A 26691-nucleotide genomic window follows, 5' to 3' on the forward strand; every position below is an offset into this window, starting at 1 on the left:
AAAGCTTCGGATTAAACATGGGATTAAAAGTCAGATTTGGATTTTCTGTTTTCTTCTTTTTCTCGGTGCTCCACCAAGTCAGTGGAAGCATTTTTCTCCAGAATCTTCACTCCCTTGGTTTTCTGTGTGAGCTAGAATCAGGGCTTTCTCCTGTAGAGTTGTAAGCCAAGGAGAAACTATTTCTGCAATGTTGTCTGCAATGGGTACTGTCCAGAGTCTGGGCGTGCAAAATTCTCCTGGTTTCCCATCAGTCTCCACCAAGGAGTCTGGACCCTCTACACCCCCTATGCTGGCTTCATCAACGCCTGAAAAGGTTTAAGAGCAGCCACGTTCCCGCCAGCCACACTTGCCCCAGGTCCTGGTTTCCTGCAAGTCAGGCTCCAGATCTCTAGGTCCCCCAAGATCCCGGAGCCGAAGTACGTGTGTAAAGGTGAGCAAAGATGCCACCCTCCTTGAACCTTCTGGACGGCGCTGGGTGCCCTGCTCACAGCTGCCCTTACTAGAGAGCCAGCTAATCCACCCGCAAAGTTGAGAGGCGAATTCTGGGCTGGACGAGGTGGCGTTAGAGCCCAGAGGTCCAGGGCCCCAAGGGTGACGGGGACTGACCTAGGCTTCGAGTTAGCTCTGGGGGGTGAATCGGCCAGCAGGACCGGTCTTGCGAGGACCGGATCAGCGCCCTGGGATGGGAGGGCGAAGTGTATCTTGCTGTCTCGCGCGCGCGCGAGAGAGCGTGTACGCCCGTGTGCATCTGTGTGCGTGTATGCACATGGCCGCGCGTGTGCAGGGAAGGAGGCGGGCACACGCAGCACCCACACAGGCTGCAGCACGGCCCTGGGGGCCCCTCCACTTCCAGGTCCCTCAGACCCGCGCCCGCGGCGGCCGCTCGGCGGAGCGGGCGTCGGAGCCCAGCGAGCGGGGCGCAGAGGCCGCGCTGGAGGTGGGGCCGGGGGAGGGGACGGGAGGGCGGGGAGGGCGGGCAGAGGAGGATCCGGGAAGCTCGGGAGTTATTTGACAGGAGCCGGGGCCGCCGCAGGACGCGGAGGACCGCCGGGGCCAGCTGGTCGAGTCCGGGCCGCCCGGAGCGCTGGGGACGAGGACCCGAGCAGCCCCTCCGCCGGTTCCGCGGCCGCCGCCCGAGTGCCACCCGCGCGCCCCGCTCGGGGCCGGAGAGCGCCGCGCCCGGTCACCATGCTGCTGCCGCGGCTCTGCTGGCTGCCGCTGCTCGCGGCGCTGCTCCCGCCGGCGCCCGCGCAGAAGTTCTCGGCGCTCACGGTGAGTGGGCCCGCGGCGCCGGGGCGCGCCGCCTCCTGCCCGGGGCCGGCCGCGTCCCCGCGGGCCCCTCCGGCCGCCGCGCTCAGGCGCCGCGAGCAGGTGACCCTCCCGCCCGCGTGGCCCAAGCAGGTGGGGCCTGGGCGGCCCGCGGGGCGCGCGCGGCTTCTGGGGTCCCCGCGACGCGGGTGGACCGGCAAGGGGTGCTCCGCGGGCCCCTCGCCGCCCCCCACGAGGGCCAGGGTCGCGCGCGGAAGACCAGGATCCGGGAGCCAGGGCGCCGCCCGGTGGACTGTCCGAGGGCGGCTCTGCCGGGGCCTCGGCGCCCACTGGGCTCGGTGCGTCCCGGGCTCGGCCCTGGGCGCGCGGTGCGGACCCCACGGCTCTTGCGGGGCGGGCGGGCGAGGGGGCCCGGCTCCTGGGCCCCGCGGGTTGGGCCCGACCCTCCCGGGGGACGTGAGCTTAGAGACAGCAGATGCCGTGACACATGAAGATTGCTTCCCCTCGTCCAAGCGGGCAGAGGCCAGTGGGAGGGCCCCGGGGACTCCGCGTCCTGCGCTCCCCGGCCCTGGGCCCCCAGGGCCGGGGAGCGCCGAGCGCCAGGTTCACCCCGCTGACCGCGGCCGGGTTTGCTTTCTTAGCGGCGACTTCTCAGCGAGGCCCGGCCACCGTTGCGCGGTGCCAAGCTCGGAGCGCCGCGCAGGGACCGAGCCAAGCCGCCGGCCGCCGGCCCGGCCCGGGTGTCCCAGCCCCCGGCTCGGGCAGACCTCGTGGGCTTGCAGTGTTTGCAAACCCATAATTAATGCAATCTGCAGAAACGAAAACATCCCACTTAAATGTGTTTTTGAACAAGTGCTTGAGAAAACACGCAGGGAGAGAGAACACCTCTGGTGGAGAGATGCTTCTAAGTGCCCAGGACCGTCCTGAAGGCGTTTATTGTATCGAAAATACCAACGGGTGAGCTGGGCTGTGGTCGGGTCTGCTTTTCAGCAAAGCTCAAGCCGGCCCGGAGCCTTTTTTTTTTTTTCCCTGTTCGAGCAGTACCAGGGGGAAGGAGTTAGTGAGTTCACGGTTCATACCTAAAATTCTTCTGGGGCGGCCCTGGTCCCTGCCTTGCGTCTCACAAATGACGTGTAGATTAGAAACTGCCTACCCGATCGTGAGGAGGTTCCCACAGGCTCAGCGGCCGTGTGGGGTTTTCATCTCCGCAGAGGGGCGGCGGAGCAAGACTTGCTGTGTGTGTCCCTTCCTCTACCCATCTGTACACACATGATGGGCTTAGACCCGCGCTTGTGTAAACAGCCGCCCAGGCAGGGCATCCAAGGCCCCAGAGATATGGAGACCAAGCCTCAGGCTGAGACCCGGCACGTCTTTCGCAGCAGGCTGTCTCGCGGCCACAGCTGTTCTGAAGGTGCCCAAAGCAGATGGCACCTCAGGGGGCCTCCTGGATCTGTCGGTCTCTGGGTGGAAAAGCAGGATAGGGTGTTCGTTATTGGAACTGCCGGACTCCCTGTGGGTTTTCTTCTCGTTTCCGTCCCCCACTCTTACAAGCTAAGCATTTGCTTTAAGGTTGCCCTTGTCCGTGGCCTCCCTGAGGCTGCTCTCAGGATTTCCTGGGTGTTGGTGACACCAGCTGCGTCGGATCCCGCGCGGAAGCTGATGATGCTTCAATGCACATACCAGCCCCCTTTGGCTGCACTTCCCGGGGAAACTTCTTGCCTTAAAACTATTTTTGCAAGTAAAATGCCATGTGGCTTCAGCCTCCAGAAGAAAAGCTTAAAGCCCTGACATATCTTGGCAAGCTCCCCGCCCCGCCCCACCCCTCATGAAGCACATCAAGCAGCTGGCTGATGGGCCGTGAGGGCACGTTGGAGGTGCTGGAGTTTTCTGGGGTGCTCACCTCTTTTCAGACCGATTTCTAGTTGGGGGGTGGTCATTGCTTGTTTCCAGCGGGATGGCTTTCTCTCTGCAGGATTTACATCTGGTCTTTAATAAACCAGAGAGACAGCGCCAGTCCCTGGGAGCTGGAGAGTGATCACTGGGTGTCTTCTGGATGTGTGGTCCTAGGAGCATTACTTAGCTGTCTTAATCACCAGTGTTCTTGCTGTAAAGTGTGATCAAGCAATGCCTTCTGTTTAGCTCATTGCCAGGATTAAACGTGAGGCTTTCTGTGTCCGCACGCGGTACACACCTGTTTTGTAACTCACCCTGTTTCTGATGGCAGCCGTGCCACTGGTCCTGACGCTGTGGTTTCCACAGGTGGCTGTGCCCCTCGGGACTGGGGACACTGGCCTCATGGTGGTTTTGTCCGTGGGGTGTGGAGCACAGCACGCCACTCTGGGGGAGCACGAGGTTTGTTGAGGTGGGGGTGCCAGCCTGGACCAGCAAGTGAGAAAACTGGCCTGGCTGCCCGCTCTGCACCACCCTGTCTCCTTAGGTGGAAACAGACAGCGTGCCTGCCTCTTGGGCGTCAGAAGCTTTTCACCGGCGTCCCTGGGTGATGCCTTTGTCCCCCCGCTCCCTGCACTGGACGGTCTTCATTGGGGGATGGTCTTCATTGGGGGACGTGTCTCCACCGAGTGTCGGTGGGTTTGACCACCTCTGCTAATTGGTGTTCAAGACAAAGAGAATCTGCTTTGCTCAATAATTACCTTTCTTTCCCCATTAAAGTCATTCTTTAGAAACGGCACCTTGGTGTGTATTCCTGTGACTCTGAGGATTTGCATAACAGCCTGGTCCTCCACGAACTGCGTGCTTTTCCCGTCGACAGGCGGGGGCAAGAGGTGTCTCTGACCCCTGCTGGGATCCTCACCTGTCCCTTCCTTCTTCGAGGGCCAGATCCCGTCCGGTTTCCATCCTGCTCATGCCCGAGCCTAGGGAGCGCCTTCCAGTATCGGTCGCCTGCTCACACGTGGTCCAGATGACCGCAGTTCTGCTCCGTCGCGGGCACAGCGGTGCCGACTTTGCCAGAAGGCCGCAAACCCGGACCTGGGTGTTTCCTTCATGGGCAGGGGGCACCATACCCCCAGGGACCCCGGGGGGCACCGTGCCCCCAGGGACCCCTTGCTCAGAGCGTTTGGGAGGAGCTGCGTGCGGGACTTCTGCCCCCACTGAGAAGGCAGAGGCCAGTGGCCTCGCTTCTCGTGTGGCTTCTGGCCACCTGGAGGATGCGCCCCCGGGTGCTGCCCACGGGCCGAGCTTTCTTTGCTCCTGGGGCACTTGGTGTGTGTTTTCTCCTTGACTTCGCAGCAGCCTGACCGTCAAGGCTCTGCTTTACCCTCATTCGAGAGGCCCTGCTGGGGCCCTCCACACTGCTCTGTTCCAGAGGCTTCCCTGGGCGGGGGCGGGGGCCGGGGTGCCGACTTCCCTGCCCGTCTGCTGGGTCACCTTCAAGGCCGATCCAGCTGGGCCTCCCGCCTCCCCTGGCGGGCCTCCAGCACATGGTGATGAGCTGTCTGTCGGGGCGGGAGCTTCAAAGGACAGAGGAGCCTGGTGGGCTACCGTTCATGGTGTCGCAGAGAGTCGAACACCACTTGGGGACTGAGCAACAGCAACCACACAAAAATATGCCACGGCTGGCACAAACGGGTCTACCGTTGATGGTGTGGAGACGTGGGGTCAGAGGTCCCCCTCCGCTCCAGGGCGATCGTGGACGGTCCTGCTCCCCACTGTTTCACTGTCTGCTCAGCTCTCAGGCAGTGATTATGGTGTTTTTCTTCTCCCTTTGCAAATGCTCTGAGCACATTTGCTGCTCTGGGAGAGCTGCGTTTCATTCATCAGCAGAAGAGGGACCACGGAGGTGGTTAAGGAAAAGGAAACTAAACATCATCAAAATTTTCCAACCTAGAAGCCCATTTACATGGCGACTGAAAACCCAAACATCTGGAGGAGTCGCTTTAATTCTGATTTGAAATCAAGACCATAAATAAAACTATAAGCAACTTCAGGCTATAACAAGATTGTGCAGTAAATGGGCACTGATGTAACCAACATAGGTTGTGACGGTTCAGAGCAGAACAGATTTCTAAGTAATTCTATATCAAAATAAGCCTTCCTGAGAGCCTAGGATTTTGGAATGAGGCTGTTATTAAGACTGGCAACGTAACATTGGAATAGAGGGCAAGGGTAACATTTTATATATTTTTAATTAAAAGATAAATTGTTTACACATTTACAAGCCATAGATGTAGAGTGATGAACTTCCAGGTGGATTCTCGCATTAGAGAAGAAAAATTCAGTCATAGTTTTCTGAGTTCATTTATGTTTCCCTAATCGATGGCGTTGGAGAAGGAAATGGCAACCCATTCCAGTGTTCTTGCCTGGAGAATCCCGGGGACGGGGGAGCCTGGTGGGCTGCCGTCTGTGGGGTCGCACAGAGTCGGACACGACTGAAGCGACGCAGCAGCAGCAGCAGCAGCAGTCGATGGCGTTGGTAACGGGACACACTGTTGCTGTTCAGCTGCTAAGTCGTGTCTGACCCTTTGCGACCCCTGGACTGCAGCCCGACAGGTTCCTCTGTCCATGGGATTCTCCAGGCAAGAGTACTGAAACGAGTTGCCATTTCCTTCTCAAGGGGATCTTCCCAACCCAGGGATGGAACCCATGTCTCCTGCATTGCAGGCAGATTCTTTACCATCTGAGCCACCAGGGAAGCCAATGGGACAAGACCCTATTCTTAATGTCTGTACATCTCGAGAGTTTGAATAACACTTAATATATTGAGTACTTATTAATAACTGAAGCCCAAGGAAGGAAAGGGTTCAGAAAGCGCAATCCTAATTCCATGTGGGCTAAGAGGTTATTCTAGAAGTGATAATAACAGGCATTTTATGCGGTTTTGTAATGTCAGGCTGAAAACCAAAGAGCAGAGATTTGTAATAAAACAGAAATAAATAGAACTCAGTAAAATGGTGACTCTCATCTATATTGTCAGCATCGAGAAACAAGATTATAAATGGAAACTTGTACCACCTGGCCAAGTTTAATTAAAATTCTCATTAGAATAGGAGGCCCTTTCAGAACGACTCGTAACACTATAATCATATTCAGATTTTTATTATGTCCGACATAAAGTGGGATGTTAACCAGTGAAGCTGGCATTTAAGGGGAGGCGAAACGTCCATACAGTTGGGAACGTGCTCCTCCTTCACCGCGAGCTCTGCAGTCTCCTTCCTTTCCTCTTTCCCCGATCACCTTTCCTCTCTATCTCTTACGCCTCTGCCCTAATCACAGTTGATCCCTTTGCTTCTCCTGTGGCCTTTACTGTCACTGCTTCCGTCTGAGCTGAGAGTGGACGAGAAGTTTCTGGTTCCTTCCCCTCACACTCTTTCCCCTAAGAGCATCCGCAGGGCCCCTCTGCCGCGCTCTGCCCTGGTGGCCGGCTCACTGTGGACGGTAGGCCCCTCACCCTCTGCGTGTGTGACCAGCCCCGTCCCCTCGGTGAGCACACGCCCATGGCAGATCTGTTATGTTTATTTTGTGGGGGGCCAGCCAGCTGGTAACATTTGAGTTGCTGGCAAAGAGTTTCCCAGTGATATGAAGTCTCAGAAAGCACGGAGGCTTCGGACGGGCAGTCCCCTGTGGTGCGCTTGGCCCCTGGCGCAGAACACTCGAGGACGTGCGGCAGAGTCCGTCAGGCCCCTCTCGTTTGGGGTGTTCTCAGGTTGGCTGGGTTTCGTCACTGCTGAAAGAACAAATTCATCAGTGGGTTGGCCCCAGATGCTCTCGTCTGTCGGGTGACCTGGCCCGAGGGGGTTGCTTTGTTGACTCTGTTCGCTGTCATCAAGGCTCCAGGGACAAACGGGTCCATCCTCCCTGTGAGATGAGTGTGTGGCAGACACGTGATTCCCTTCCTGGGACTGAGGAAGTCTATCTGACTTCCCACGCCTCTGCCTGCCCTGCTCAGCTCTGTACCATCCCAGCCCCCAGTGGACTGGGGAGACAGACCCTCCCTGGCCCAGCCCACGGCCCCCTGGAGCTGGCAATGGCTGGGTGCTCGTGAGGTGGACCTGGGGCCTTGGAAGAAGGTCTCACTGGCCTTTGTCTGATCCGGATGTGAGTGCCGAGTGCTGGGCGGGGGGGCCTGTCACTCTTGCCTGGGAGCTCCATCTCTCTGTTTCAGTGAAAGTGGGTGAGAAATGTTCTTTTTTTCTCATTACCCTGAGGAATGATGGGAAGTGCATGGCCGAGTGGGCAGAGTGATAATTTTGGGGGGCCACTTTTCCAGCTGAGGACGGTGAGCTCGTGGTTACCTGGCTCCCTCTGGCCTGGCCGAGCAGTCTCGTGACGACTCTAAACACTGCTCTGAGGTGTGTTCACAGCTGAGCCCTGATGTTGGGGGTTTACATGTCATTGCCCCTTTCTCATCGAGCAGTCTCGTGACGACTCTGAACACTGCTCTGAGGTGTGTTCACAGCTGAGCCCTGATGCTGGGGTTTTACATGTCATTGCCCCTTTCTCATCAAGTACTTTTGGGGCCCGTCTTCATCTTCATAAGAACGTGGCGCAGACTTACCTTCTCCTCCTTGAATCTGGTTAACCTGTCCTGGTTACTAACAGACTAGCTCAGGCCCCGGTCAAGCTCTCTTCACGGGAACTCCATCCACAGGGCTGCACTTTGCTCTACCACACTTTTTCTTAAAATTTGAGAAAAATGTACAAATCCAAAGAAAGGTCCCAGAGCACCCTGGGCCACCTCCTTGCTTGGACATCACTGTGGTGTCCTCCTCACATTACACGGTAGAGTCGAATACAGACTCGTTGTAAGTCACACAGTGCAAGTTGCAAGACACACTCACCCCACTGATGAGAATCACTGCTCAGTGTGGAGTAGAAATTAAAAAAATGATAAACTCCGTTTGTGCTTACCATTTTAACCCAGCTCAGGAGGTCCAAATGAAGGACACCCCACTGATGAGAATCACTGCTCAGTGTGGAGTAGAAATGAAAAACATGATAAACCCGGTCTGTGCTCACCATTTCACCCAGCTCAGGAGGTCCAAATGAAGGGCACCGTGTATCATTTGCGTTGTCTCTTAATTCATTCCACAGAGTACTTGGGTTTGTGTCATCAAGAATTAAAAAAAAACAGTAATACATTTAAAATTAATTTAAAAAATTGGCCTTTGAAAGACAGAAGTGACTGTCCTTCAGTTTCGAGATGACTCCAGGGTTAAGACGGCTGAGTGAGTGGCGTCTGGGGATTCCGTGGCCGGTTCTGGGGTGAGGGCTGCAGCCATGCATCCCCAGCGTCCTTTCTGGGAAGTGCCCTCAGCCCTCTACGGCAGAGACACACACCAAGGCCCACCTTGGCCTCCCTCAGCCACAGAAATGTTTCCTCCACCTGTCTCAGGGGACCGCTAGCTTCTTCATGGCGAAGCGGCTGAGTCAGGGACAGACAGACAGAGCTAGGTCAGGACCACAGTCAGGACTCTGCTTGTGAGGCCGGGCCGTCCGCTCCTCCCTTAGACCTGCTCCTGTCGGTGGCGGAGGGGAGGGGGGCCCCTTTCTTCCGTGGGGCCACACTGACTGTGACGTAAGGGGCCTTGCCCAGGAATGTCTCAGCCAGGGAGGCCTTTGTTTTGGATAAACAGGTGCACGGGGAGTTTTAAATGTTACAAAGAGAGATGGTGTGAGATTCTGTGGCCTGCATTAACGCCACTGACAATGGAGGAGAATCCGTTGTGGGGAGGGCTCTCCTTGGGCCTGGGCGCACGGGATGGCAGGCTTGGTTTGAATGCAGGCTGGGAATCAGATCATCTTTAAAACTGCCATCTACTGATGAACCGACAGTTCATGTCGTCTGCTAACGTAGGTATTTAAAGAAGGTCATGAGGTCTGGGAAGGCCAGATGCCCTCTGCACCTCCTCCATGTCTTTCTGACCTGGCCCTTCCTCCCAGGCCCCGGCCTGTCTTGCTGTGTCGGGAGGACTCTGAAGATGAGGGACGTCTGGACATCATCTGCCATGGGTCCGCTTGCTCCTGCCTTCCCACCCTCTCATCTAAGGCCCCGAGTGTTCCCCTCCGCTTTCTGAACCAAGCTCCGTTCTGAGCTCTGGTTGGTCCACACCCTCAGGACCGGATGCAGGATCTCAGACGAGGAGCACGCCCTTGGTGTGTGGTGGCCCACTTGCCCAAGTCACGTTGTGAATCTGAGATTCCATTAAGCCAATTTCTCCTCCTCACTGGTTTTTTTTTTTTTTTTGGAATTTCTAGAACCTGTAAGTGGTGTTTTATATGCCATTGATGTTAAAACTAGGCTTGCATCCTGACCCCAGTAGCAGGTTGGAACTCTCCCCTCTGGCTCACGGAAATCTGCTAAGCGCTGCTCATTGTCCTGTGAGTGGAGCTGTGGGGGGACCCAGAGGGGTGGGCTCCCAGGAGGTGAGACCAGGGCCATCTCCAGCTGCTGCACCCATGCCCTGCACCAGGAAAGAGCCCCAAGGGAGTCCCCTCCCCTCCCGAGAATCAGTGACTTGGGAAGGATCCAACCCTGACTAGGATTCCCAAGGCCACCGACCTGTGACTTCCCCTGACAGAGTAATCGACACTGTGGCGGAGGGTGCTGGGCCCACTGTGAGCCCGGCAGCGCGCTCCTCACCGGGCAGCCCGCCCCCCGCCCCAGACCTGCTGTCTCCCACACGCGCACGTGCGATCTAGCACGGCCTGAGCGCAGGCAGCACCCAGGCTGTGAGTTCAGACTCGACACTCTGCCCGCTTCCCTCTTAAGGCAGAGAGAGCTGTTTCCTGGGCTGGCAGCAGCCCTGCCGAGCCGCCCTGTTCCTTTCGTGGGTGATGCATTTAAATATCTGCCGGCGCCCGAGGGTGAGGAAAGCCAGAGAGGCTCTGACCTGAACGTACACGTCGGCGCAGTCCTGGCTTTGCAGGATCCACTGGTGATGGGCTCAGGTCTTCCTTCTTCAAAGGTGTATCTTTTGCAGGGAGTTGCCCAAACGAGATCTTTCTTTTCACCCGGAGATAAAACCCAGGTGGAGTGCCGGATCCTTTCCTCCGCTCACTTGGCATCTCGGGCTGTTGACACCCGTTTACACCCGCAGGAAACGCAGGTGCGGCTCCGGGCCAAGGGCCTCTTCCGGCCGTGGACGCGGAGGTGCCCGCGCCGGCCACACGGCGGCGCCCGAGAGCAGCCCGCCCCTCCCGGCGGACGGCGCTGGAGGACGGAGCCCCCAGGGCCCACGCGGCCCACTCCCCACTCGGGGAGCTGCCCGCGCTGTCTGCGGGGCTGGCTGCCCGCCAGATGGGACTTCCTTTCTGCTGCAATGTCTGATCATTTAGTAAACCGGTTTTATTTAAAGCAGTGGCTTCACTTACTTGTTGGCTAAGCTGATACCCATTTCAGTGTTCTCTGGGAATGGAAGTGCCTACACATGTCCATTTATGACGGATCTTAACCCGGAAGAACATCAACTGCAGAAAATAGACACTTGGTCCTCAGGCTTTCGAGGCTTTTCTTCCAACCAAGCCTTTTCCCCCCGTAGGTTCTGCAGCCCAGCTTTGTAGGGGGAGGGTCCTGGAGGGTGAGGCCCACCCCCCAGCTGAGTTCTTACCGCTGACCTCTGGCCAGAAACCATTGACATTTCTTTGTATGCAAGGATCTGAGAGGGTGTAGAAAGTCCTAAGTGGCCCCCTTCCCTGTCCCCTTTCCCCCCACCTGCGCCTTTCTTTGAGGCTTCGTTCCCTTGTTCTTTTTTATGTGATGAAGGAAGGCCAGTCTCTGTGGTCGGAGGTCCTCTATGGACCTTCGAGGTCGGAAGGCGGGTCCCGCCTGTGGTCTGAGGCCCCTTGGCGGCCGTGACCCCCTCAGAACCTGGCACTCATTCCCAGGCCCAGCCCGGCCTCAGCGTGGCCCCTCGTGGGCGGCCCTGGGCCCCGGGGGCTTCCTGGGGCTCTGGGGGGGCATCGCCCCTCAGCCCCCAGATGGCAGTGCGGCATGGACACAGCTGATGCTCAGTCCTGTCTCTGGGCTCACTTCTGTGGCCCCCACGTGTGCAGAGGTCAGGACGTGAGGGGGCTCCTGAGGGCCAGCCCGGATGCGCGCTGAGGCCTGGGGGGCAGCCGCCGGCCTCCCTTCCTGGGGCGTTGGTGCTTCAGGCCAGAGCTGCAGGGAGCTTCCCTGACCTTTGTGTTCTTCCCCCAAACTTAACACAAGAAAGGATAAAATAATTTCATGGTCAGGAAATGGTAGAGTCAGAGGCTAATCTCTCTCTGTCCCTCCTCAGAGTGTCTCTCTCTCTGTCTCTCCCTGTCTCTCTCTGTCTCTCTCCCCCTGTCTCTGTCTCTCTCTCTCTTTGTCTCCCTGTGTCTCTCTGTCTCTTTCTCTGTCTCTCTCTGTCACTGTCTCTCTGTCTCTCTCCCCCGTCTCTCTGTCTGCTCCTCTCTGTCTGTCTGTCTGTCTCCTTGTGTCTCTCTCCTCTCTGTCTCTCTCCCTCTATCTCTGTCTGACCCCCTTAGACTTTCTGCAGCCTTGTCCCCTGGCCTGTGGTCACTCCCCCTGGCCCTGGGGCCGCAGCCGGGCGGCCTCCCCTCCACACCAGGGCGGAGAACTGGGCTCCAGGAGCTGCAAGGTCTGAGACAGGACAGGATGTGAGCCAACCCAGGACTTGGTTCAAAGCCAGATCCTAATCAGACTTTGTTTTAATCCCTTTTTTTCCCGCTGTTCTCCTTTAACACTTTCTGGGGGTCTGGGTCTCACCGAGCGCTCGAGACAGCCCTGTGTGCATCGCAGTCGTGGGAGCCCAGTTTTTGGGGCAGCTGCCCCCGCTGTCTCGGGATTTCCAGGGTCGGGGGGACAGGTGAGCAGGTGGAATGCTCCCGGGTGCCCTGAGGATGAGGAGGGGCACAGCCTAGCGTCCGTCACTTTGCCTTTGGGGCTCCCTTAGTGCCCATTCTGGGGATCGGGGGGCTCCGGTGGATACCAGGTAAATAAGGCATCTCACAGCACACGGGTGTGTCTGGACGCTCTCAGAGGAGTGATGCACCGAGCTCTCCGCTGGGTGCTGTCACCGTGCAGCCATCACGGGTCCTGTCGTCCAGCAGACACAGCCATGCACAGGGGTCGGGACCGGGGAGGGTTCATCCTCACATCCCTGTTGGAAATGTGGCCCCGAAGGCTGAGCCCTGGGGAGGGGTTGGGGGCACCCTGTGCAAAGACTCACCCAGTGGACAGGGGACCTCCTCAGGACCTGGGAGGGCAAGGGCCCCCTTAGGGCTCCTGGGGGCTTGGAGGGCCCTGAGGGGCTGGGCTGGGCAGCCAGGCGGCCTCCCGGGGTCTCAGAGCAGAAGGGCAGGCAGGCTCCGGGGCAGCAGTGGTGCAGGGCTGATGGGGGGCTGGTGGTACAGCTGTGATGCTGTGGGGGGCGGGCTGGGGGAGGCAGGGCACTCAGCCCAGGGGGCCATTCGATGGCCGGTTACTGCATGTCATCTCTGTGTTTCTGCGTGTGAGACATGGGCTTGGGTGAGGAGATGCAGAACTGAGATGAGAGCCGAGAGGAGACCTGGTGGGGCCGGGCGGGCACGTGAGAACCTGCTGTCCGCCTCCCTGTCCCTGGCGTTTCCTCACAGGGCACGTGGCACAGAGCTCGGGAGGGTGGAGTCCAGCCTGGGTGCCTGTCCGGCTCATGAGCATCGTCTCCTGAGGCCCTCACATCGGGGTGTCTGGTGAAACAGATGCCTAAACTGCTTGAACAGAAGCACGTGTGACCTTGGGTTAAGCAGATCCCAGGAAACAAAACCTCAGCTGCCACCCGAGCCGCCGCGTGGCCCCCCCTGAGGCCCATCTTTCAGGGGAGCGGGTCCTGGTGAGCCGGGGGGGTGACAGGCGGTGAGCACAGCCCTCCCACTGGACTCCCTGAAGGTCAGTCTCACTCTGAATCACAAAATGACGTGGAGACGCAGTTGGCAGAGGTGGAGGAGGCTGGAGGGCAGCCTCGCGTGTGGTGGGAGTCGTCTGCCACTGCGGACAGGCCGCTGGCCGCTTCCGGGAGCTGGTGGGGGGCCACGGCGGGAGGGCAGCGGGCCTCCTGCCTGGAGCCGAGTGCCCTAGAGGCCTGCGGGGACTCCGCTGGATGGCAGTCGGGCAGAGGGAAGACGCTGCTTTTCCGAGGCCTCTGCCCCCTTGGGCTCCCGCGCCTGCTGCGTCGCTACCGTGATGGCTCCTGGCTCCCTCCCCTCGGGCTTGCTGTCCTCTGATGCCCCCTGGACGTCCTGTCGCGGGACATGCTCTGATGTGGAATTGAGGGCAACGTGGGGCTCTTGTTTGGAAGAGACGTGGTGGGACCTCGTGATGGTGAAATCCTGCGGGTGTGGCCCTGAGACCAGGACGTGGGGCTTGGTGCGGTGTGGGACAACGCCTCCTTACCGCCCACCCCTGGTCCTCAGGAGACGTGGGGTCGCAGCAGGAGGACAGAGCCGGCCTCCCCGGGGGTGGTGGGCTCACCTCCCGGCGTCTGGGGGTCTGGGGCGAACACTCTGCCTGTGGTTCCTGGCTTTGCCGCTCACGGGGGATTGGGTGAGCCGCCGGTTCTCAGCCTCTCGGGCTGCAGGACGGGGGTGACCTGGGCTGCACCCCATCCTGCTCTGGGAGGGAAGCGGGTCCTGGGCTGGACGGGTCCTCCAGGAGCGCACCTCCTGCCCGCTCTGCTCCGAGGGCGGGCATGGCCTGCGGTTCCTTCTCTGGCGGCCTCGCCTGAGCCCGCGGTGAGCCCCTGTCCTGTGGTCCTTTGCTTGCTCCTGCCCCTCGTCTCTACAGACTCCAGCTCCTTCACGAGGAAGCCTTCCTAACCCAGGATCAGCCGACAGGCTACCCCGTGTGGAGGAGTGGGAAGCGGGGGGCCTGCAGTTAAGCAAGGCGTGATGATCTCGTTTGTAACTGAGAGCCCCCTGTCGGTGGAGCTCGGGATTTGCATGATGCAGCAGGTGAGCTGTCGGGAGCTTGTGGGGCTCCCGCTCTGTGGGGTCTCCCGCTCTGTGGGGGGCTCCCGCTCTGTGGGGGTACGTCGGGAGCCGGGTGCGGGCCTCTTCCTGCATCCAGGGCCCGTTCATAGTGACCCCGTGCTGACTCCTCCCCCGCTTGCTCTCCTTGTGGTGCACTCTTCAGTTCAGTTCAGTCGCTCAGTCGTGTCCGACTCTTTGCGACCCCATGAACCGCAGCACGCCAGGCCTCCCTGTCCATCACCAACTCCCGGAGTTCACTCAGACTCACATCCGTTGAGTCGGTGATGCCATCCAGCCATCTCATCCTCTGTCGTCCCCTTCTCCTCCTGCCCCCAATCCCTCCCAGCATCAGAGTCTTTTCCAATGAGTCAGCTCTTCAGGTGGCCAGAGTATTGGAGTTTCAGTTTCAGCATCAGTCCTTCCAATGAATATTCAAGACTGATTTTCTTTAGGATTGGCTGGATGAGTCTTCTTGCAGTCCAAGGGACTCTCAAGAGTATTCTCCAACACCACAGTTCAAAAGCATCAGTTCTTCAGTGCTCAGCCTTCTTCACAGTCCAACTCTCACATTCATACATGACCACAGGAAAAACCATAGCCTTGACTAGATGAACCTTTGTTGGCAAAGTCTGTGCTTTTTAATATTCTGTCTAGTTTGGTAATAACTTTTCTTCCAAGGAACAAGCGTCTTTTAATTCCATGGCTGCAGTCTAAGTGCAGTAGACACTTGGTCCCATTTTGCAGATGAGGAACTTGGGACAGAGGTGATTAAGTGAAGTGCCCAGAGTCATCTGGCAGGCCTCCTGGGCCGGCTAGGTCCAGGGTCTCCCAGCTGACCCCCTGGGCCTGGTAAGCCTTGACATGGCAGGAACAGGCGGCAGGATGCTCTGAGCTCAGGTTCTCTGAATGAGGCTCTCAGGCAAAGACTTGAGCCTGGCTGGACTCTGAGTGCTTGTGGACCCACTCCAGGGATGTCACCAAGGCTGCGGGGTCCTCGGACCAGAGGTCTGGGTTGCGGGCACGAAGCTTGCTGCAGTGTCTACAGGGCACATTCCCCAGAGGATCCTTAGGAGACGAGTTCTGGGAATAGTCCTGTGTCGGACGGCTGCAGGGAGGGCGGTGGGCGCCGTGCACCTGTGGCTGGCCGGGGCAGGTGTTTGCCGTTCGAGGAGAGCCCGAGGTGCCCTGGCAGGCGTGGCCCTGACTGCGGGGGTCTGCCCCGGTTCTCCCTTTGTTTCCTGGTCTCTGAGTCACATGTCGCTTTCAAGTAGCAGGTGTTTGGTTTGTATTGTCTTGATTGATCCTGCTTCTCTCACTGAGATTTTGAACTTAAGAGACGCTTTTAATTAAGTGTAAATAAGATAAAATTTACCCCGATTGACTGACAGCATGGAAGGTTTTATCAGGTGCCTTTTACCACTTGTGCCAGGCTTACAAGTCTACATGCTTACACGCGAGGGGAGGCGAGCGATGGACAACCGTAGGACTCCTCAGGTGACACCTGCCCTTAAGCTGCAGCCCCTGAAGCAGTCGCTCAGGAGCAAGTGACGGGACCTCTGTTGTAGGAGACGGGGGGTGGGGTTTAAAGGAGCTTTTAGGGATTTGATTGTCAGCTTCCTCACTTTATAAGGAGGAATCAGAGCCCTTCACATTCATACCTGTACACAGCCAGGTAGGCAGCCCAGGCGTCTGGACTCAGCTTCACCCAATTTCTGCCACCCTCCCCTGCTGGCTGAAATTTAATGCTGGGTTTTAACAAAAAGAATTTCAACCCTTAAATCTTTCTGGTGCCTTGCATCATACTATAAAGAACTGATTTTGGTGGAAACATGTTAAGAGACCGTGGCACTGCCTGTGCCTGGGCTGCGCTCAGTCGTGTCCGACTCTGTGCGACCCCAGGGACTGTAACCCGCCAGGTTCCTCTGTCCATGGGATTTCCCAGACAAGAACACTGGAGTGGGTTGCCACTTCCTTCTCCAGGGGATCTACCTGACCCAGGGATTGAACCTGTGTCTCCTGATTGGCAGGAGGAGCCTTTACTGCTGATCCACCTGGGAAGCCCCCAGACAATGACACTACTGTTTAAAGATGCAAAATAGTGTGATTGTCATGGTGGCTCTTCTTTGGCTTAAGTCACACTGGTCATGTGACCTAGTAATGACTTGCATCCTGATGTGAAGAGGGCCCAAAGGAGCTGCCCAGACCCTGGTTCTGGCTCGACGAGCCCTGCGTGTGTCCCCAGTATGCCTTACATGGGGTGTGGTTGAGAGGATGAGGAAAGTTTCATCTCACCCCCGATGGTGTCGGGCCCACTGTGAATTTCAAAGAGCCTTTTGTAAGGTCTTGGGCACTTTTTGTTCAGTTGCTAAGTCTTGTCCAACTCTTTGCAGCCCCATGGATTGCAGCACACCAGGCTCCCCTGTCCTTCACCACCTTCTGGAGCTCGCTCAAATTCTTGTCCATTGAGTCAATCATGCCATCCAACCATCTCATCCTCTGTCATCTCCTTCTCCTCCCGCCTTCACCTTTCCCAGCATCAGCATCTTTTCCGTTGAGATGGCTTTTCACTTCAGGTGGCCAAATTATTGGAGCTTCAGCAATAGTCCTTCCAATGAATACACAGGGTTGATTTCCTTTAGGATTGACTGGCTTGATCTCCTTGCTGTCCAGGGGGCTCTCAAGGGTCTTCTCCAGCACCACAGTTCAAAAGCATCAATTTTTAGAGAAGACCTAAGAACGAGATGTACAGGTGACTTGTAGGCATCTCCCCTTCGCCGGAAGCACGCTGAGGTTTCATCTGGTGGCTTTTCGTTTGGCCCTTGTCTCAAGTCTCTGATGCTTTCTTCTGAGGTTTGGTGAGAACTGAGGCTGAGGGTCAGGGCAGCTGAAGGCGTGCTGGGTGGTGACTGGAGTCTTGGCTGCGGTGGAAGCTTCACTGCGGCGGCATCTGGTCTTGGGTGCTGTGGGACCGTCTTGGAGCCCTGCGGTTGTCATCATTCCACTGGGTGAATCAGCAGACAGACACGCCCGGTGGCAGTGAGCCTGAGCTGTTGGAAGTGCGGCCCCCAGGCCAGTGGCACCCACTGTCCAGGTGTTCACAGGGTGCTTAGGCCATCCTGGGGTTTCTCAGGCGCTGCTGCTCGAAGCTGTGATGTTCTGGACCCAGAGCACGGTGGGCATTGAGCGGACGTGTTTGTTCCTCGGGAACGTGGTCCCACTGACCGCCGCCCACCCCCTCCTTCTCTCCCCTTTGCACAGCTTCCCTTCCAGTCGATCCTTGTGGCAGGTCTTGTCCAGTGGACCACGAGGCCTGAGCTGTGCCCTGCCCCACCCGCTCACCCTCTGATTGCCCCTTAGCTGTGGGCACTTCTCTGTTGCCTCGGTGACTCGGGTCCTCAGAGCCTGTCACGGCACCTGCTTCTTGGGCACCACGGGGATCCAGTGTCTGAAGTGTCCTGGAGTTCCTGCCAGCCGACCTGCAGCAGCTTGTCCTCAGGGAAGCCTGGCTTTGGGGCGAGTCCTGGACGCGCTGCTGCCTGTAGATTGACCGGTCCTTTCCCTGCAGACCGTGGCCTCCTCTGCTTCAGGCCCTGCCTGGTGGCCTTGGTCTGAGGTTCTGGGGCTCCCCAAGCTGTCTGCTCGGGGGTGGGCCCTGTCCTCCTCCCAGCGGGTCCCTCGTGGCCCAGGCCCCACCTGCCCCATCCAGTTACCGTGCTGGACACGCGTGGGGCCCCACTGCCAATGCCCAGCGGGGCTCTGGTGACCGACTGCAGCACTCCCCCAGGGACGGGAGGGCGGAGGAGTGGATGGTGGGCTCACAGGACACGGGAGGAGAAGGCAGAGGGGGCCAGCATGGACATGGCCTGAGCTCAGGGGCTCCCTGGGTGTCTTGTCCACGCAGCCTCTGTGGCCACTTAACCCCGTGGGGGACCAGGAGTGGGAAGAACCCTTGGAAAGGCCAGGTGGGTGGCGGGCAAGTGGGAGAGGCATAGTCCTGCCGCGTGTACTGCGTGCTCAGTCGTGTCCGACTCTTGGCGACCCCGTGGACTGCAGCCCGCTGGGCTCCTCTGTCCCAGGGATTTCCCAGGCAAGAACACTGGAGTGGGCTGCCATTTCCTCCTCCATTTCTACAGTGGCCACATCCAAACAACTCTGTGGTGAGTTACCTGCAAGTTACGGTAACCTTTGTATGGTGTCTGTAATACTAAAGTCCCACCTAGTATAAAGCTTCCCCTATTTATCTGAGGGTGCTCTTTGAGTCCTGTTCCTGCAGGAAAGTGGACATGAGCTCCTGGGGACTCTTTCTCCAAGGCCTTGTGTCATCAGGGAGTTACCCACCCCCTTCCCAGCCCACCTAGGTCTTAGGTTCTCTGCCCTTAAAATACTCCACTGACCCAAACCCGGAAACGAAAGTATCAAGAAGCAGGGGCGATGGTCTGCATGACATTAAATGACACGCGCCTTTCCCAGCTGTGTTCACCTTAAGGCTGCTCTCATTTCACTGCTGCTGCTAAGTAGCTTCAGTCGTGTCCGACTCCATGCGACCCCATAGACGGCAGCCCACCAGGCTCCCACGTCCTTGGGATTCTCCAGGCAAGAACACTGGAGTGGGTTGTCATTTCCTTCTCCAATGCAGGAAAGTGAAAAGTGAAAGTGAAGTCGCTCAGTCGTGCCCAACTCTTAGCGACCCCATGGACTGCAGCCTACCAGGCTCCTCCGTCCGTGGGGTTTTCCAGGCAAGAGTACTGGAGTGGGGTGCCATCGCCTTCTCCACTCATCCCACTAAGTATAGACATTAGCTGTGTAGACCTCAAAGCCAAGGAAGCTGCAGTTCTCAGCAGAATGATGCAGGTCAGCGCTCAAGGGGCTCTGTTGGCAGTTCTGCATTCTACACACAGGAGGAGCAGTCCCCGATGGTCCTCAGAGAAAAGCCGAGGCTGTGAGTGCTTTGAGAGGCTACTAAAGCGTGGTAGCGTGCTTCCCCCGTGTGATGCATGTAGACGGTTGAAGGCATTTGGTGTGAGACTCTGAAGGAATGTGAGGGCCCAGGGAAGGAAGGCAGCCCCAGAAGGAGGTAAATTTGATGAAGTGAGGTATCTGGATAGAGATGAAGGAGATTAAGGTCCTTCTGGATAATATCCTGCGCTCAGGGCAAGCACCAACTGGGAAAGTCATATCTCCTAGCACTTCTCAGGTGACCTCAGGGCTCGGTGTCCCCAAGGGGGCGGCGCGAGGGCGGGGGGAGATTCCCTCAGTGGAGCTGGGGTTGGGTTCTGCGGGGCATCAGCTTGTCCCTGGGATTTCACACCTGTTTCCACTTTGAGAATAGCACCAGGGGCTGGCCCTGCGGTCATTCTTTCCTCCAAGATTAACTGTCCTGCTGTACATCCGAAACCCAGCAGGGGCGAGCCCACCCACGGGGCGTCCAGGCCATCTGGTGTATGACTGTCACTGTGGAACCACAGACAGCTTCTCCAGAAGGAAGATGGCACTTGGGGCTGTGACTGGCTCAGATGTAATCAGTTTTGTGAATGACTATTCCATTCCGTTGTCGCTAAGTCACGTCCGACTTTTTGCGACCCCATGGACTGCAGCACGCCAGGCCTCCCTGCCCATTACCGTCTCCAGGAGTTTGTTCAAACTCATGTCCATTGAGTCAGTGATGCCATCCAGACATCTCATCCTCTGTCGTCCCCTTCTCCTCCTGCCCCCAATCCCTCCCAGCATCATGGTCTTTTCCAATGAGTCAGTTCTTCACATCAGGTGGCCAAACTATTGGAGCTTCAGCTTTGGCATCAGTCCTTCCAACGATCACCCAGGACTGATCTCCTTCAGAATGGACTGGTTGGACCTCCTTGCAGTCCAAGGGACTCTCAAGAGTCTTCTCCAACACCACAGTTCAAAGCATCAATTCTTTAATGTTCAACCTTCTTTATGGTCCGACTCTCACATCCATGCATGACTACTGGAAAATCATAGCTTTGACTAGACGGACCTTTGTTGGTAAAGTGATGTCTCTGCTTTTTAGTATGCTGGGTTTGTCATAGCTTTCCTTCCAAGGAGCAGCCCTCTCCATCTAAGGCCCAGAAGCCCAAGCGTCAGGCACCACTGGTAGACGCTCCCATGAGCCACAGGTGGGCCACCTGAGGGCACCCTGTGCCACAGACGGTTACGTGCTGACGCCTGAACCTGTAAGTCATCGTATGTGGCAGGTTTCCAAATGTCCCCCAGGACTGTACTAGCTAACCTTATTCTGCCGTTGAGGTATCTCCTATCCAAGGTATTTCTTGGACAACTTTGTGTTAAAGAAAATCATTTGTGTAAAGAATAAAGAATATAAAAGTACCAGAGAGAAAAATTTCAAATAAGCCCCCAGAAGCCTGAGGTCCCTTTAGGAGCCCAAGATGGACTGGCCGCCTTCCTGTGGTCAGGTCCTCAGGACCTGGTGGACACGTGGCTGGAGTGGGTTGCCATGGCTGGCGGGCATGGTTGCACATGGCTGGCAGGGGCAGGTTGAAAGATCACATTCTGAGGAGGGTGAAGGCTCCACAGGCCATGGGAAAGCCCACCCCCGAGGGCAGCCTCCTTGTTTCCGGAAGCCCCCCGTCAGCACTGATCAGCCCCGTCACAGGAAGGGAAATGACCCCCATCGTGGGAAGGGAAGCGGCCAGTTTCCAGTCTCCTGCCGCTTCATTTAATCTGTGGAAAAGCGAGCTTTCTGCTGAAGCTTCCGGCACTCTGTGGGGTGGAGTGCACTCCCCCTGGGTTCGCGTGCTCGTTACTCAGGAAAAGCTGGCAGCAGCCGGCGGCTCTCACTTTCTGGGCTCCAGAGAGAAGGCTGTTGCTCTTAACCTCGGACTCTTTTGAGTCCCTGCAGCTCAGGGCTCCGGGTGGAGAGATGTGCCCCGTTGTCCGAATTCAGAGGCTGCCGGCTGTCAGCTGGGGAGGTGTTTGTGGTCACTGCAGTCTCAGGCAGAGGGTCGCTTGCTGGTGACTGGTGACCTGGTGGCTGTGTGAGCTTTAAAACCTGCCCTCTTGTCTCACCTCGAGGTTCTGTGTTCAGATGGCACGTTTTGTGAAACCCGATATGAAATGCGATGAATTTGGGGAGCCTAGGAGAGCAGGTGCCACCTGAAGCCCACCGCCTGGGGCAGATTTTAGGCCTGTGGCGTCGGCTAGGGAAGGGCTTATGGGACCTCTGGGAGACACAGGAGGGAAGTGTGGACAGGATGGTCAGGTCACCGCCTGCTGGACCGGGGACCACGAGACCGCTTTTCTCAGTCGCAGGTAGGGACCCAGCGTCTTGAGGAGAAAGCATCTGTCTTGGGTCCCGTGCACGTGTTCTGAGTGTGCTTTGGGCTTCTGTCCAGAAGATGGACTCTTCACACCTGATGCAGGTGCGCCTGCCCTGCTCATTCTTTGTGGACAAGGCTCCCGCAACCCCAGCGGCTGCGGCGTCAGCCCAGAGCCAAAGCCAGCAAACCGAACAGAACTTCCCTCTAGCCCACGTGAGTCCTTCGCAGGTGAACTCAGCTCAGCACAGCTGCCAACAGCTGTTTTACTGTGAGATGCTCTGCTGAGAGCATTCCACCCTCTCCTGTGGACCAGGGATGCTTTCCCTTTTGATCTGCTGAACATGGGGTTATTCTCATTTAGACTTTTCTTAAATCCAACATAACCCCTGCTTTGTGAAAGGATTTGCTGTAAATGTAATGAAACTGCAAGCAACACATCGTGAATTCCTCTGTGTTTCTGAGAAAGCACCATTAATTATGTTTTTTGTGTAATGGATGTATTTCATTAATAGTTATCCCTGAAACCATGCAGGAAGCTGGTGGTTTTGCAGCTGTTATCATTCCCTGGCTTAACTATGAGGCTTCTTGAATCAGTACAATAGCACTGAACCAAAGAGCTGGAAACAAGTGCCTGGTGTGCTTACCCACGTGTGTCTCCAGGCAGATGAGTGAGAACCTCCAGGGCATTCGCACCCCAGGCTCTGCACGTCCTGCCGTGGCCCTGGGAGCCCAGGTCCTACAGGGAGGGAGCACCAGGCTGATAAGGAAGTTTTCTAACTGCACAGATGTGCGAGCTGTACCACAAAGAAAGCTGAGCGCCAAAGAGCTGATGCTTTTGAACTGTGGTGTTGGAGAAGACTCTTGAGAGCCCTTGGACTGCAAGGAGATCAGACCAGTCCATCCTAAAGGAGATCAGTCCTGGGTGTTCATTGGAAGGACTGATGCTGAAGCTGAATACTTCGGCCACCTGATGTGAGGAGCCGACCCATTAGGAAAGACTCTGATGCTGGGAAGGATTGAAGGCAGGAGGAGAGGGGGGTGACAGAGGATGAGATGGTTAGATGGCATCGTCGACTCAATGAACATGAGTTTGGGAAAACTCTGGGAGATGGTGAAGGACAGGGAAGCCTGGGTGCTGCAGTCCATGGGGTGGCAAAGAGCTGGACACGACTGAGTGAACAGAGGCAACACCTGCGAAACTGACTCCGGCCTCACCGGCTGACTGCTTCCGAAGCGCGCGTTCATGTTTCAACACGCTGAGTGGTTTTACTGATAAGTCCACCTTCCCACGTCCCAGAAGGAAGCTGCAGTCCTGGATGACGGTAAAGACCCCGGGAGCTTTTTGCGCCAGCAGTGTGTGGGTCTGGCCACGCTTCCCTGGCGGGCTCCTGCGCCAGGACCAGTGTGGGACGGGGCAGCCCCTGCCCCTGGGTCGTCCTCTCCTCCGCCGTGGGCCGGCTCTCCTCCTTCCGCCTGGTAGAGGGATCTTCATCCCAGAGCAAGAGCCGTGTTTTCCAGGGTTTGTCTCGCTGCCTTATTCTCCCGGAAATCCCTGAGCAGAGCGTTCCCCAGGAGGCGAGTCTGGCAGAACTGGCAGCAGGCGGGTTTTGTGAGGGGTAATTGAGCGTGTTTTGTAAACAGATCCCGGGTCACGAGTTTATATAAACATGAAGATCTGGTTGGGTGGGCGTAGAGGCGCGGCAGGATTCGAAGGGTCAGGGTTTGAATACAGAAGCAATTTTCTAAATCTTTCTGTTTGTAAACGGTGTCCTGAAATCAATAAACTAGCAATTCGGAGCACTGTGCAAATTCCGGCAGCACCAGCAGCCAAATCGCACGCCTTTGTGGTAAAAATCAGCAGAGCTTCTGCTCCCCGCCAGCTTCGCTGTGCGGATGACCTTTCAGAGACAAAGAGCCTTGACCACATGTGAGTGTCGCCAGGATCCCGATTTGCAGTCTCATTAGGAAGGAAGGCTTTCTCATCTCTTCAAGAACATTGAATGGAAATTTCCAGTTCATTCAATGAAATTCTGCTTATGTCTTTTTTCCTTGTCTTTGGGCTGGAGGACTAAATTAGAAACAATAATTTTCTCTGAGCTTGATCTGCTCATAGAAAATACATACGGAGTTTGAAATATATTCATTTTCTCAAAATTGGCCTTTCTCAGTGACTGTGTGTGTGATTTGGTGCAGAGTTTCTCATGGTGTGAGTCAGGCAGAGGTCCCTCAGAACCACCCACTGTGTCCGATAAAAAATGTGGATTCTCATCCCCTTCTGGTCCTTGGAGTCAAGACCTGCAGGGTGGAGACAGGCTGTTTCGAAAACAGAATCTCACATGATCCTTAAGGAAACCAAAGGCTGAGAATCACCGACTCCATTAGTCCTATAGGAAATCTAGAAGTAAGGCTTCCGCCCTTCCCCGTGTGTGGCATCTTTTCTTTTTCATGAAAAAGAGACCTGCCAGCTACCTGCTTTCCATATCTGTGTAGTTTATTGTTTCAAAAAAAAATCCAAATTTTAGCCTTGGCTACTTGTGATATGACTTTGTTTTATGTTGAACAGGGAATGCCAAATCTTGAAAGATATTTCTGCTCCAGATAAAGTGTTTCTCTAACCTTTTATTTTTGAGTGAAGCCTTAACTGATGCATCTCTGGCCCAGATGCCAGGACCCTGCATCTTAGTGAGACATCTCCATGGCCATTTGAGGCACTTCTGGGATAATTTTTGCTAAAACATCAAAAAAAGAAAAAATACCAAATGTAAGATGCTGAGAGTCCATCACATAACACACTCTGTGGAGTCTATTTCATTTTATAACAATACTGTGATTTCTGCCTTTACAAGTACAACCCCATGGACATAGTACTGCTGTGATCTCCACCTTGACAAGTAAGCGTTAGGAGCTTTAAAGGTCCATGACTCACACGGCAGAGTTCTGGGTGAGGGCTATTGAGGGTAGGCCTGCCTCATGTTGACTTGCGTGGAAGATTCTGCCTCCCCGTGATGTTGCCTCAGGGCATCTTGAACTGCTAGTAACCACATAAGCCTCTTGCCAAATTCGATTTCAAACATCAGGCCTCGAGAGGCAGCTGTCTGCGGGCCTCCTTCCCCCTGAGGCTTGCGTGGGGCTCGCTTGCAGAAGGAGGCCCATGTCTTAGAACAAAGCCGTTCCCTGCCTTTCCTTCTTCACTGCGGCTGCAGGGCTGGCGGGGACGCGCTCCCATCTCACTCAGGAGTCCAGACTGGCCCGTGTCTGGTGCTGGGAAGCTGTCCCCTCGCCTCTGATTTGCCCTGAGGCTCTCCTCTGTCCTGCAAGCATTGCGGGCGGACAGAGACTCGCACACCCAGACAAGCTCCAGCTCCCCACCAGCCGTTGCCGGGGGCGGCAGGACGCCCCATCTTCTGGAGTGTGGGGTTGTCGATCCAGTCTCGACCCCTCAGCCTGACGACAGTCGGGTGCCACCGCGTTCTGGTCGCGGGGCCACTGGGGGGCGTTGGAGCGGCCGACAGGCTGGGGCCTGCGCTCTCACCTGCAGGGTGAGGTGGCGGGTTCAGGGGCAGGGATGCTTGGTTGCCTCGGAACGTGGCTCCCGCGGCCGCCGGGCCCCCGTCCTGCATCCCGGCCCTTCGTGGGGCCGTGGTCCCGTCAGTGAGTCTGGGGGCTTAGTGCCACCTCTCGTCTCCTCCGCCAGGTGAGAGGACAGCCCAGGCCCCTCGTGCCCCTCTCAAGGAGGGCACAATGCCGATGCCCCTTCCGTATGCAGTGGTCCCTGGGGTCGGGGCGGCCAGACTTTGTGAGCTTTGGAAGTGGGCGGAGCCGTGAGGAAGGGACCACACGGGGGCGGGACCTGATGCTCGGGGGCGGGACCTGATGCTCGGGGGCGGGGCCTGATGCTCGGGGGCGGTAGAGCTGTCCTGGGACAGGGGGAGTGCACCAGTGAGTGTGCGTGTCTGTGTCTGGGCCCGTCTTTGTATTTAAATGGCACCACACACACACACACACAGCAGCTGGGCCAGGAGGAGGTGAACACACACCCGGGAGATGCCACAGTTTGGGTCCAGGCCCGGCAGTAAAGTCAGCATCATGATAAAGCGAGGCACACGCAGGATCTCTTTCCTGGTGCAGACGACAGTGACGTTTACCCTACACTGTAGTCTATAGATGTGCAATAGCATCGCCTCAAAAAAGGCAATGTGTGGACTGTAATTAAAGTACTTCATTGCCAAAAAGATAGGAACCATCATCTAAGCCTTCAGTGGGTCTCAGTAGCAACATCAAAGATCACGGATTCCAGAAACCCCAACAAGTATCACCAAAAGAAAGCTGAGTGCTGAAGAATTGATGCTTTTGAACTGTGATGTTGGAGAAGACTCTTGAGAGTCCCTTGGACTGCAAGGAGATCCAACCACTCCATCCTAAAGGAAATCAGTCCTGAATATTCATTGGAAGGACTGATGCTGAAGCTGAAGCTCCAATACTTTGGCCGCCTGATGCAAAGAACTGACTCACAGGAAAAGACCCTGATGCTGGGAAAGATTGGGGGCAGGAGGAGAAGGGGATGACAGAGGATGAGATGGTTGGATGCATCACTGACTTGATGGACATGAGTTTGGGCAGGCTGTGGGTGTTGGTGAGGGACAGGGAAGCCTGGCATGCTGCAGTCCATGGGGTCGCAAAGAGTCAGACATGACTGAGCAACTGAATTGAACTGAACAAGTATCATAGTAACGAAAGAATGTGAAAAATGGCAAGAACTGCCAAATTGTGATGCAGACAGACAGAGTGAGAGAAGCTTGTGGGATGGATGGCACCGATAGGCATGCCCCAGGCAGGGTTGCCCCAAACCCTCAATTTATAAAGATCAAAGTGTCCCCAGGGCACAGTAAAAGGACATCTGTCTGTTCTGACTGGAGCGGTGGGGAAAGGCAGGAGGGAGAGCAGGCGGGCTGGGAGGGCTGGACTGAAGGTTTCAGGGTCCCTCCAGAGACTCAGAGGTCCTCCTGAAGGGGCTGGTGCCCTTGGCCAGGTGGACAGGAGAAGGGCAGGCTGGGCAGGGTGGCCTTAGGCTGTCTAGGGACGTGAGGACCGGTGTCTGCCGAGTGACTGTTGACACGGGGCCTTCACGAGGCTCGCGTCCTTAAGTCTCCCAGCAGTGCCCTGTGGAGGGGACTGT

At 56.7% G+C, this 26691-nt stretch overlaps 1 protein-coding gene and 1 long non-coding RNA gene across 4 annotated transcripts in view; one reads left to right on the forward strand and one right to left on the reverse strand.

The window, feature by feature from the left end:
- Positions 1 to 1006: 1006 nt before the first annotated feature.
- The window catches only part of SMOC2 (SPARC related modular calcium binding 2), a 157827-nt gene continuing 132142 nt past the window's right edge, over positions 1007 to 26691 (forward strand). For 2 of the 3 annotated variants that reach the window (XM_024996839.2, XM_024996838.2), the window contains exon 1: positions 1011 to 1272. In XM_024996839.2, coding sequence (XP_024852607.1) covers positions 1189 to 1272 — 84 coding nt within the window. In that variant the 5' untranslated portion in view covers positions 1011 to 1188. 3 annotated transcript variants of the gene reach the window in all.
- Positions 6309 to 10424, reverse strand: LOC107132803 (uncharacterized). The gene is made up of 2 exons (XR_009495898.1): positions 10119 to 10424; positions 6309 to 6949 (listed from the first exon to the last, which is right to left on the reverse strand). It is a non-coding gene; the product is annotated as an uncharacterized lncRNA (long non-coding RNA).

Source organism: Bos taurus, chromosome 9 (assembly GCF_002263795.3).
Source record: "Bos taurus isolate L1 Dominette 01449 registration number 42190680 breed Hereford chromosome 9, ARS-UCD2.0, whole genome shotgun sequence".
Classification (NCBI taxonomy): domain Eukaryota; kingdom Metazoa; phylum Chordata; class Mammalia; order Artiodactyla; family Bovidae; genus Bos; species Bos taurus.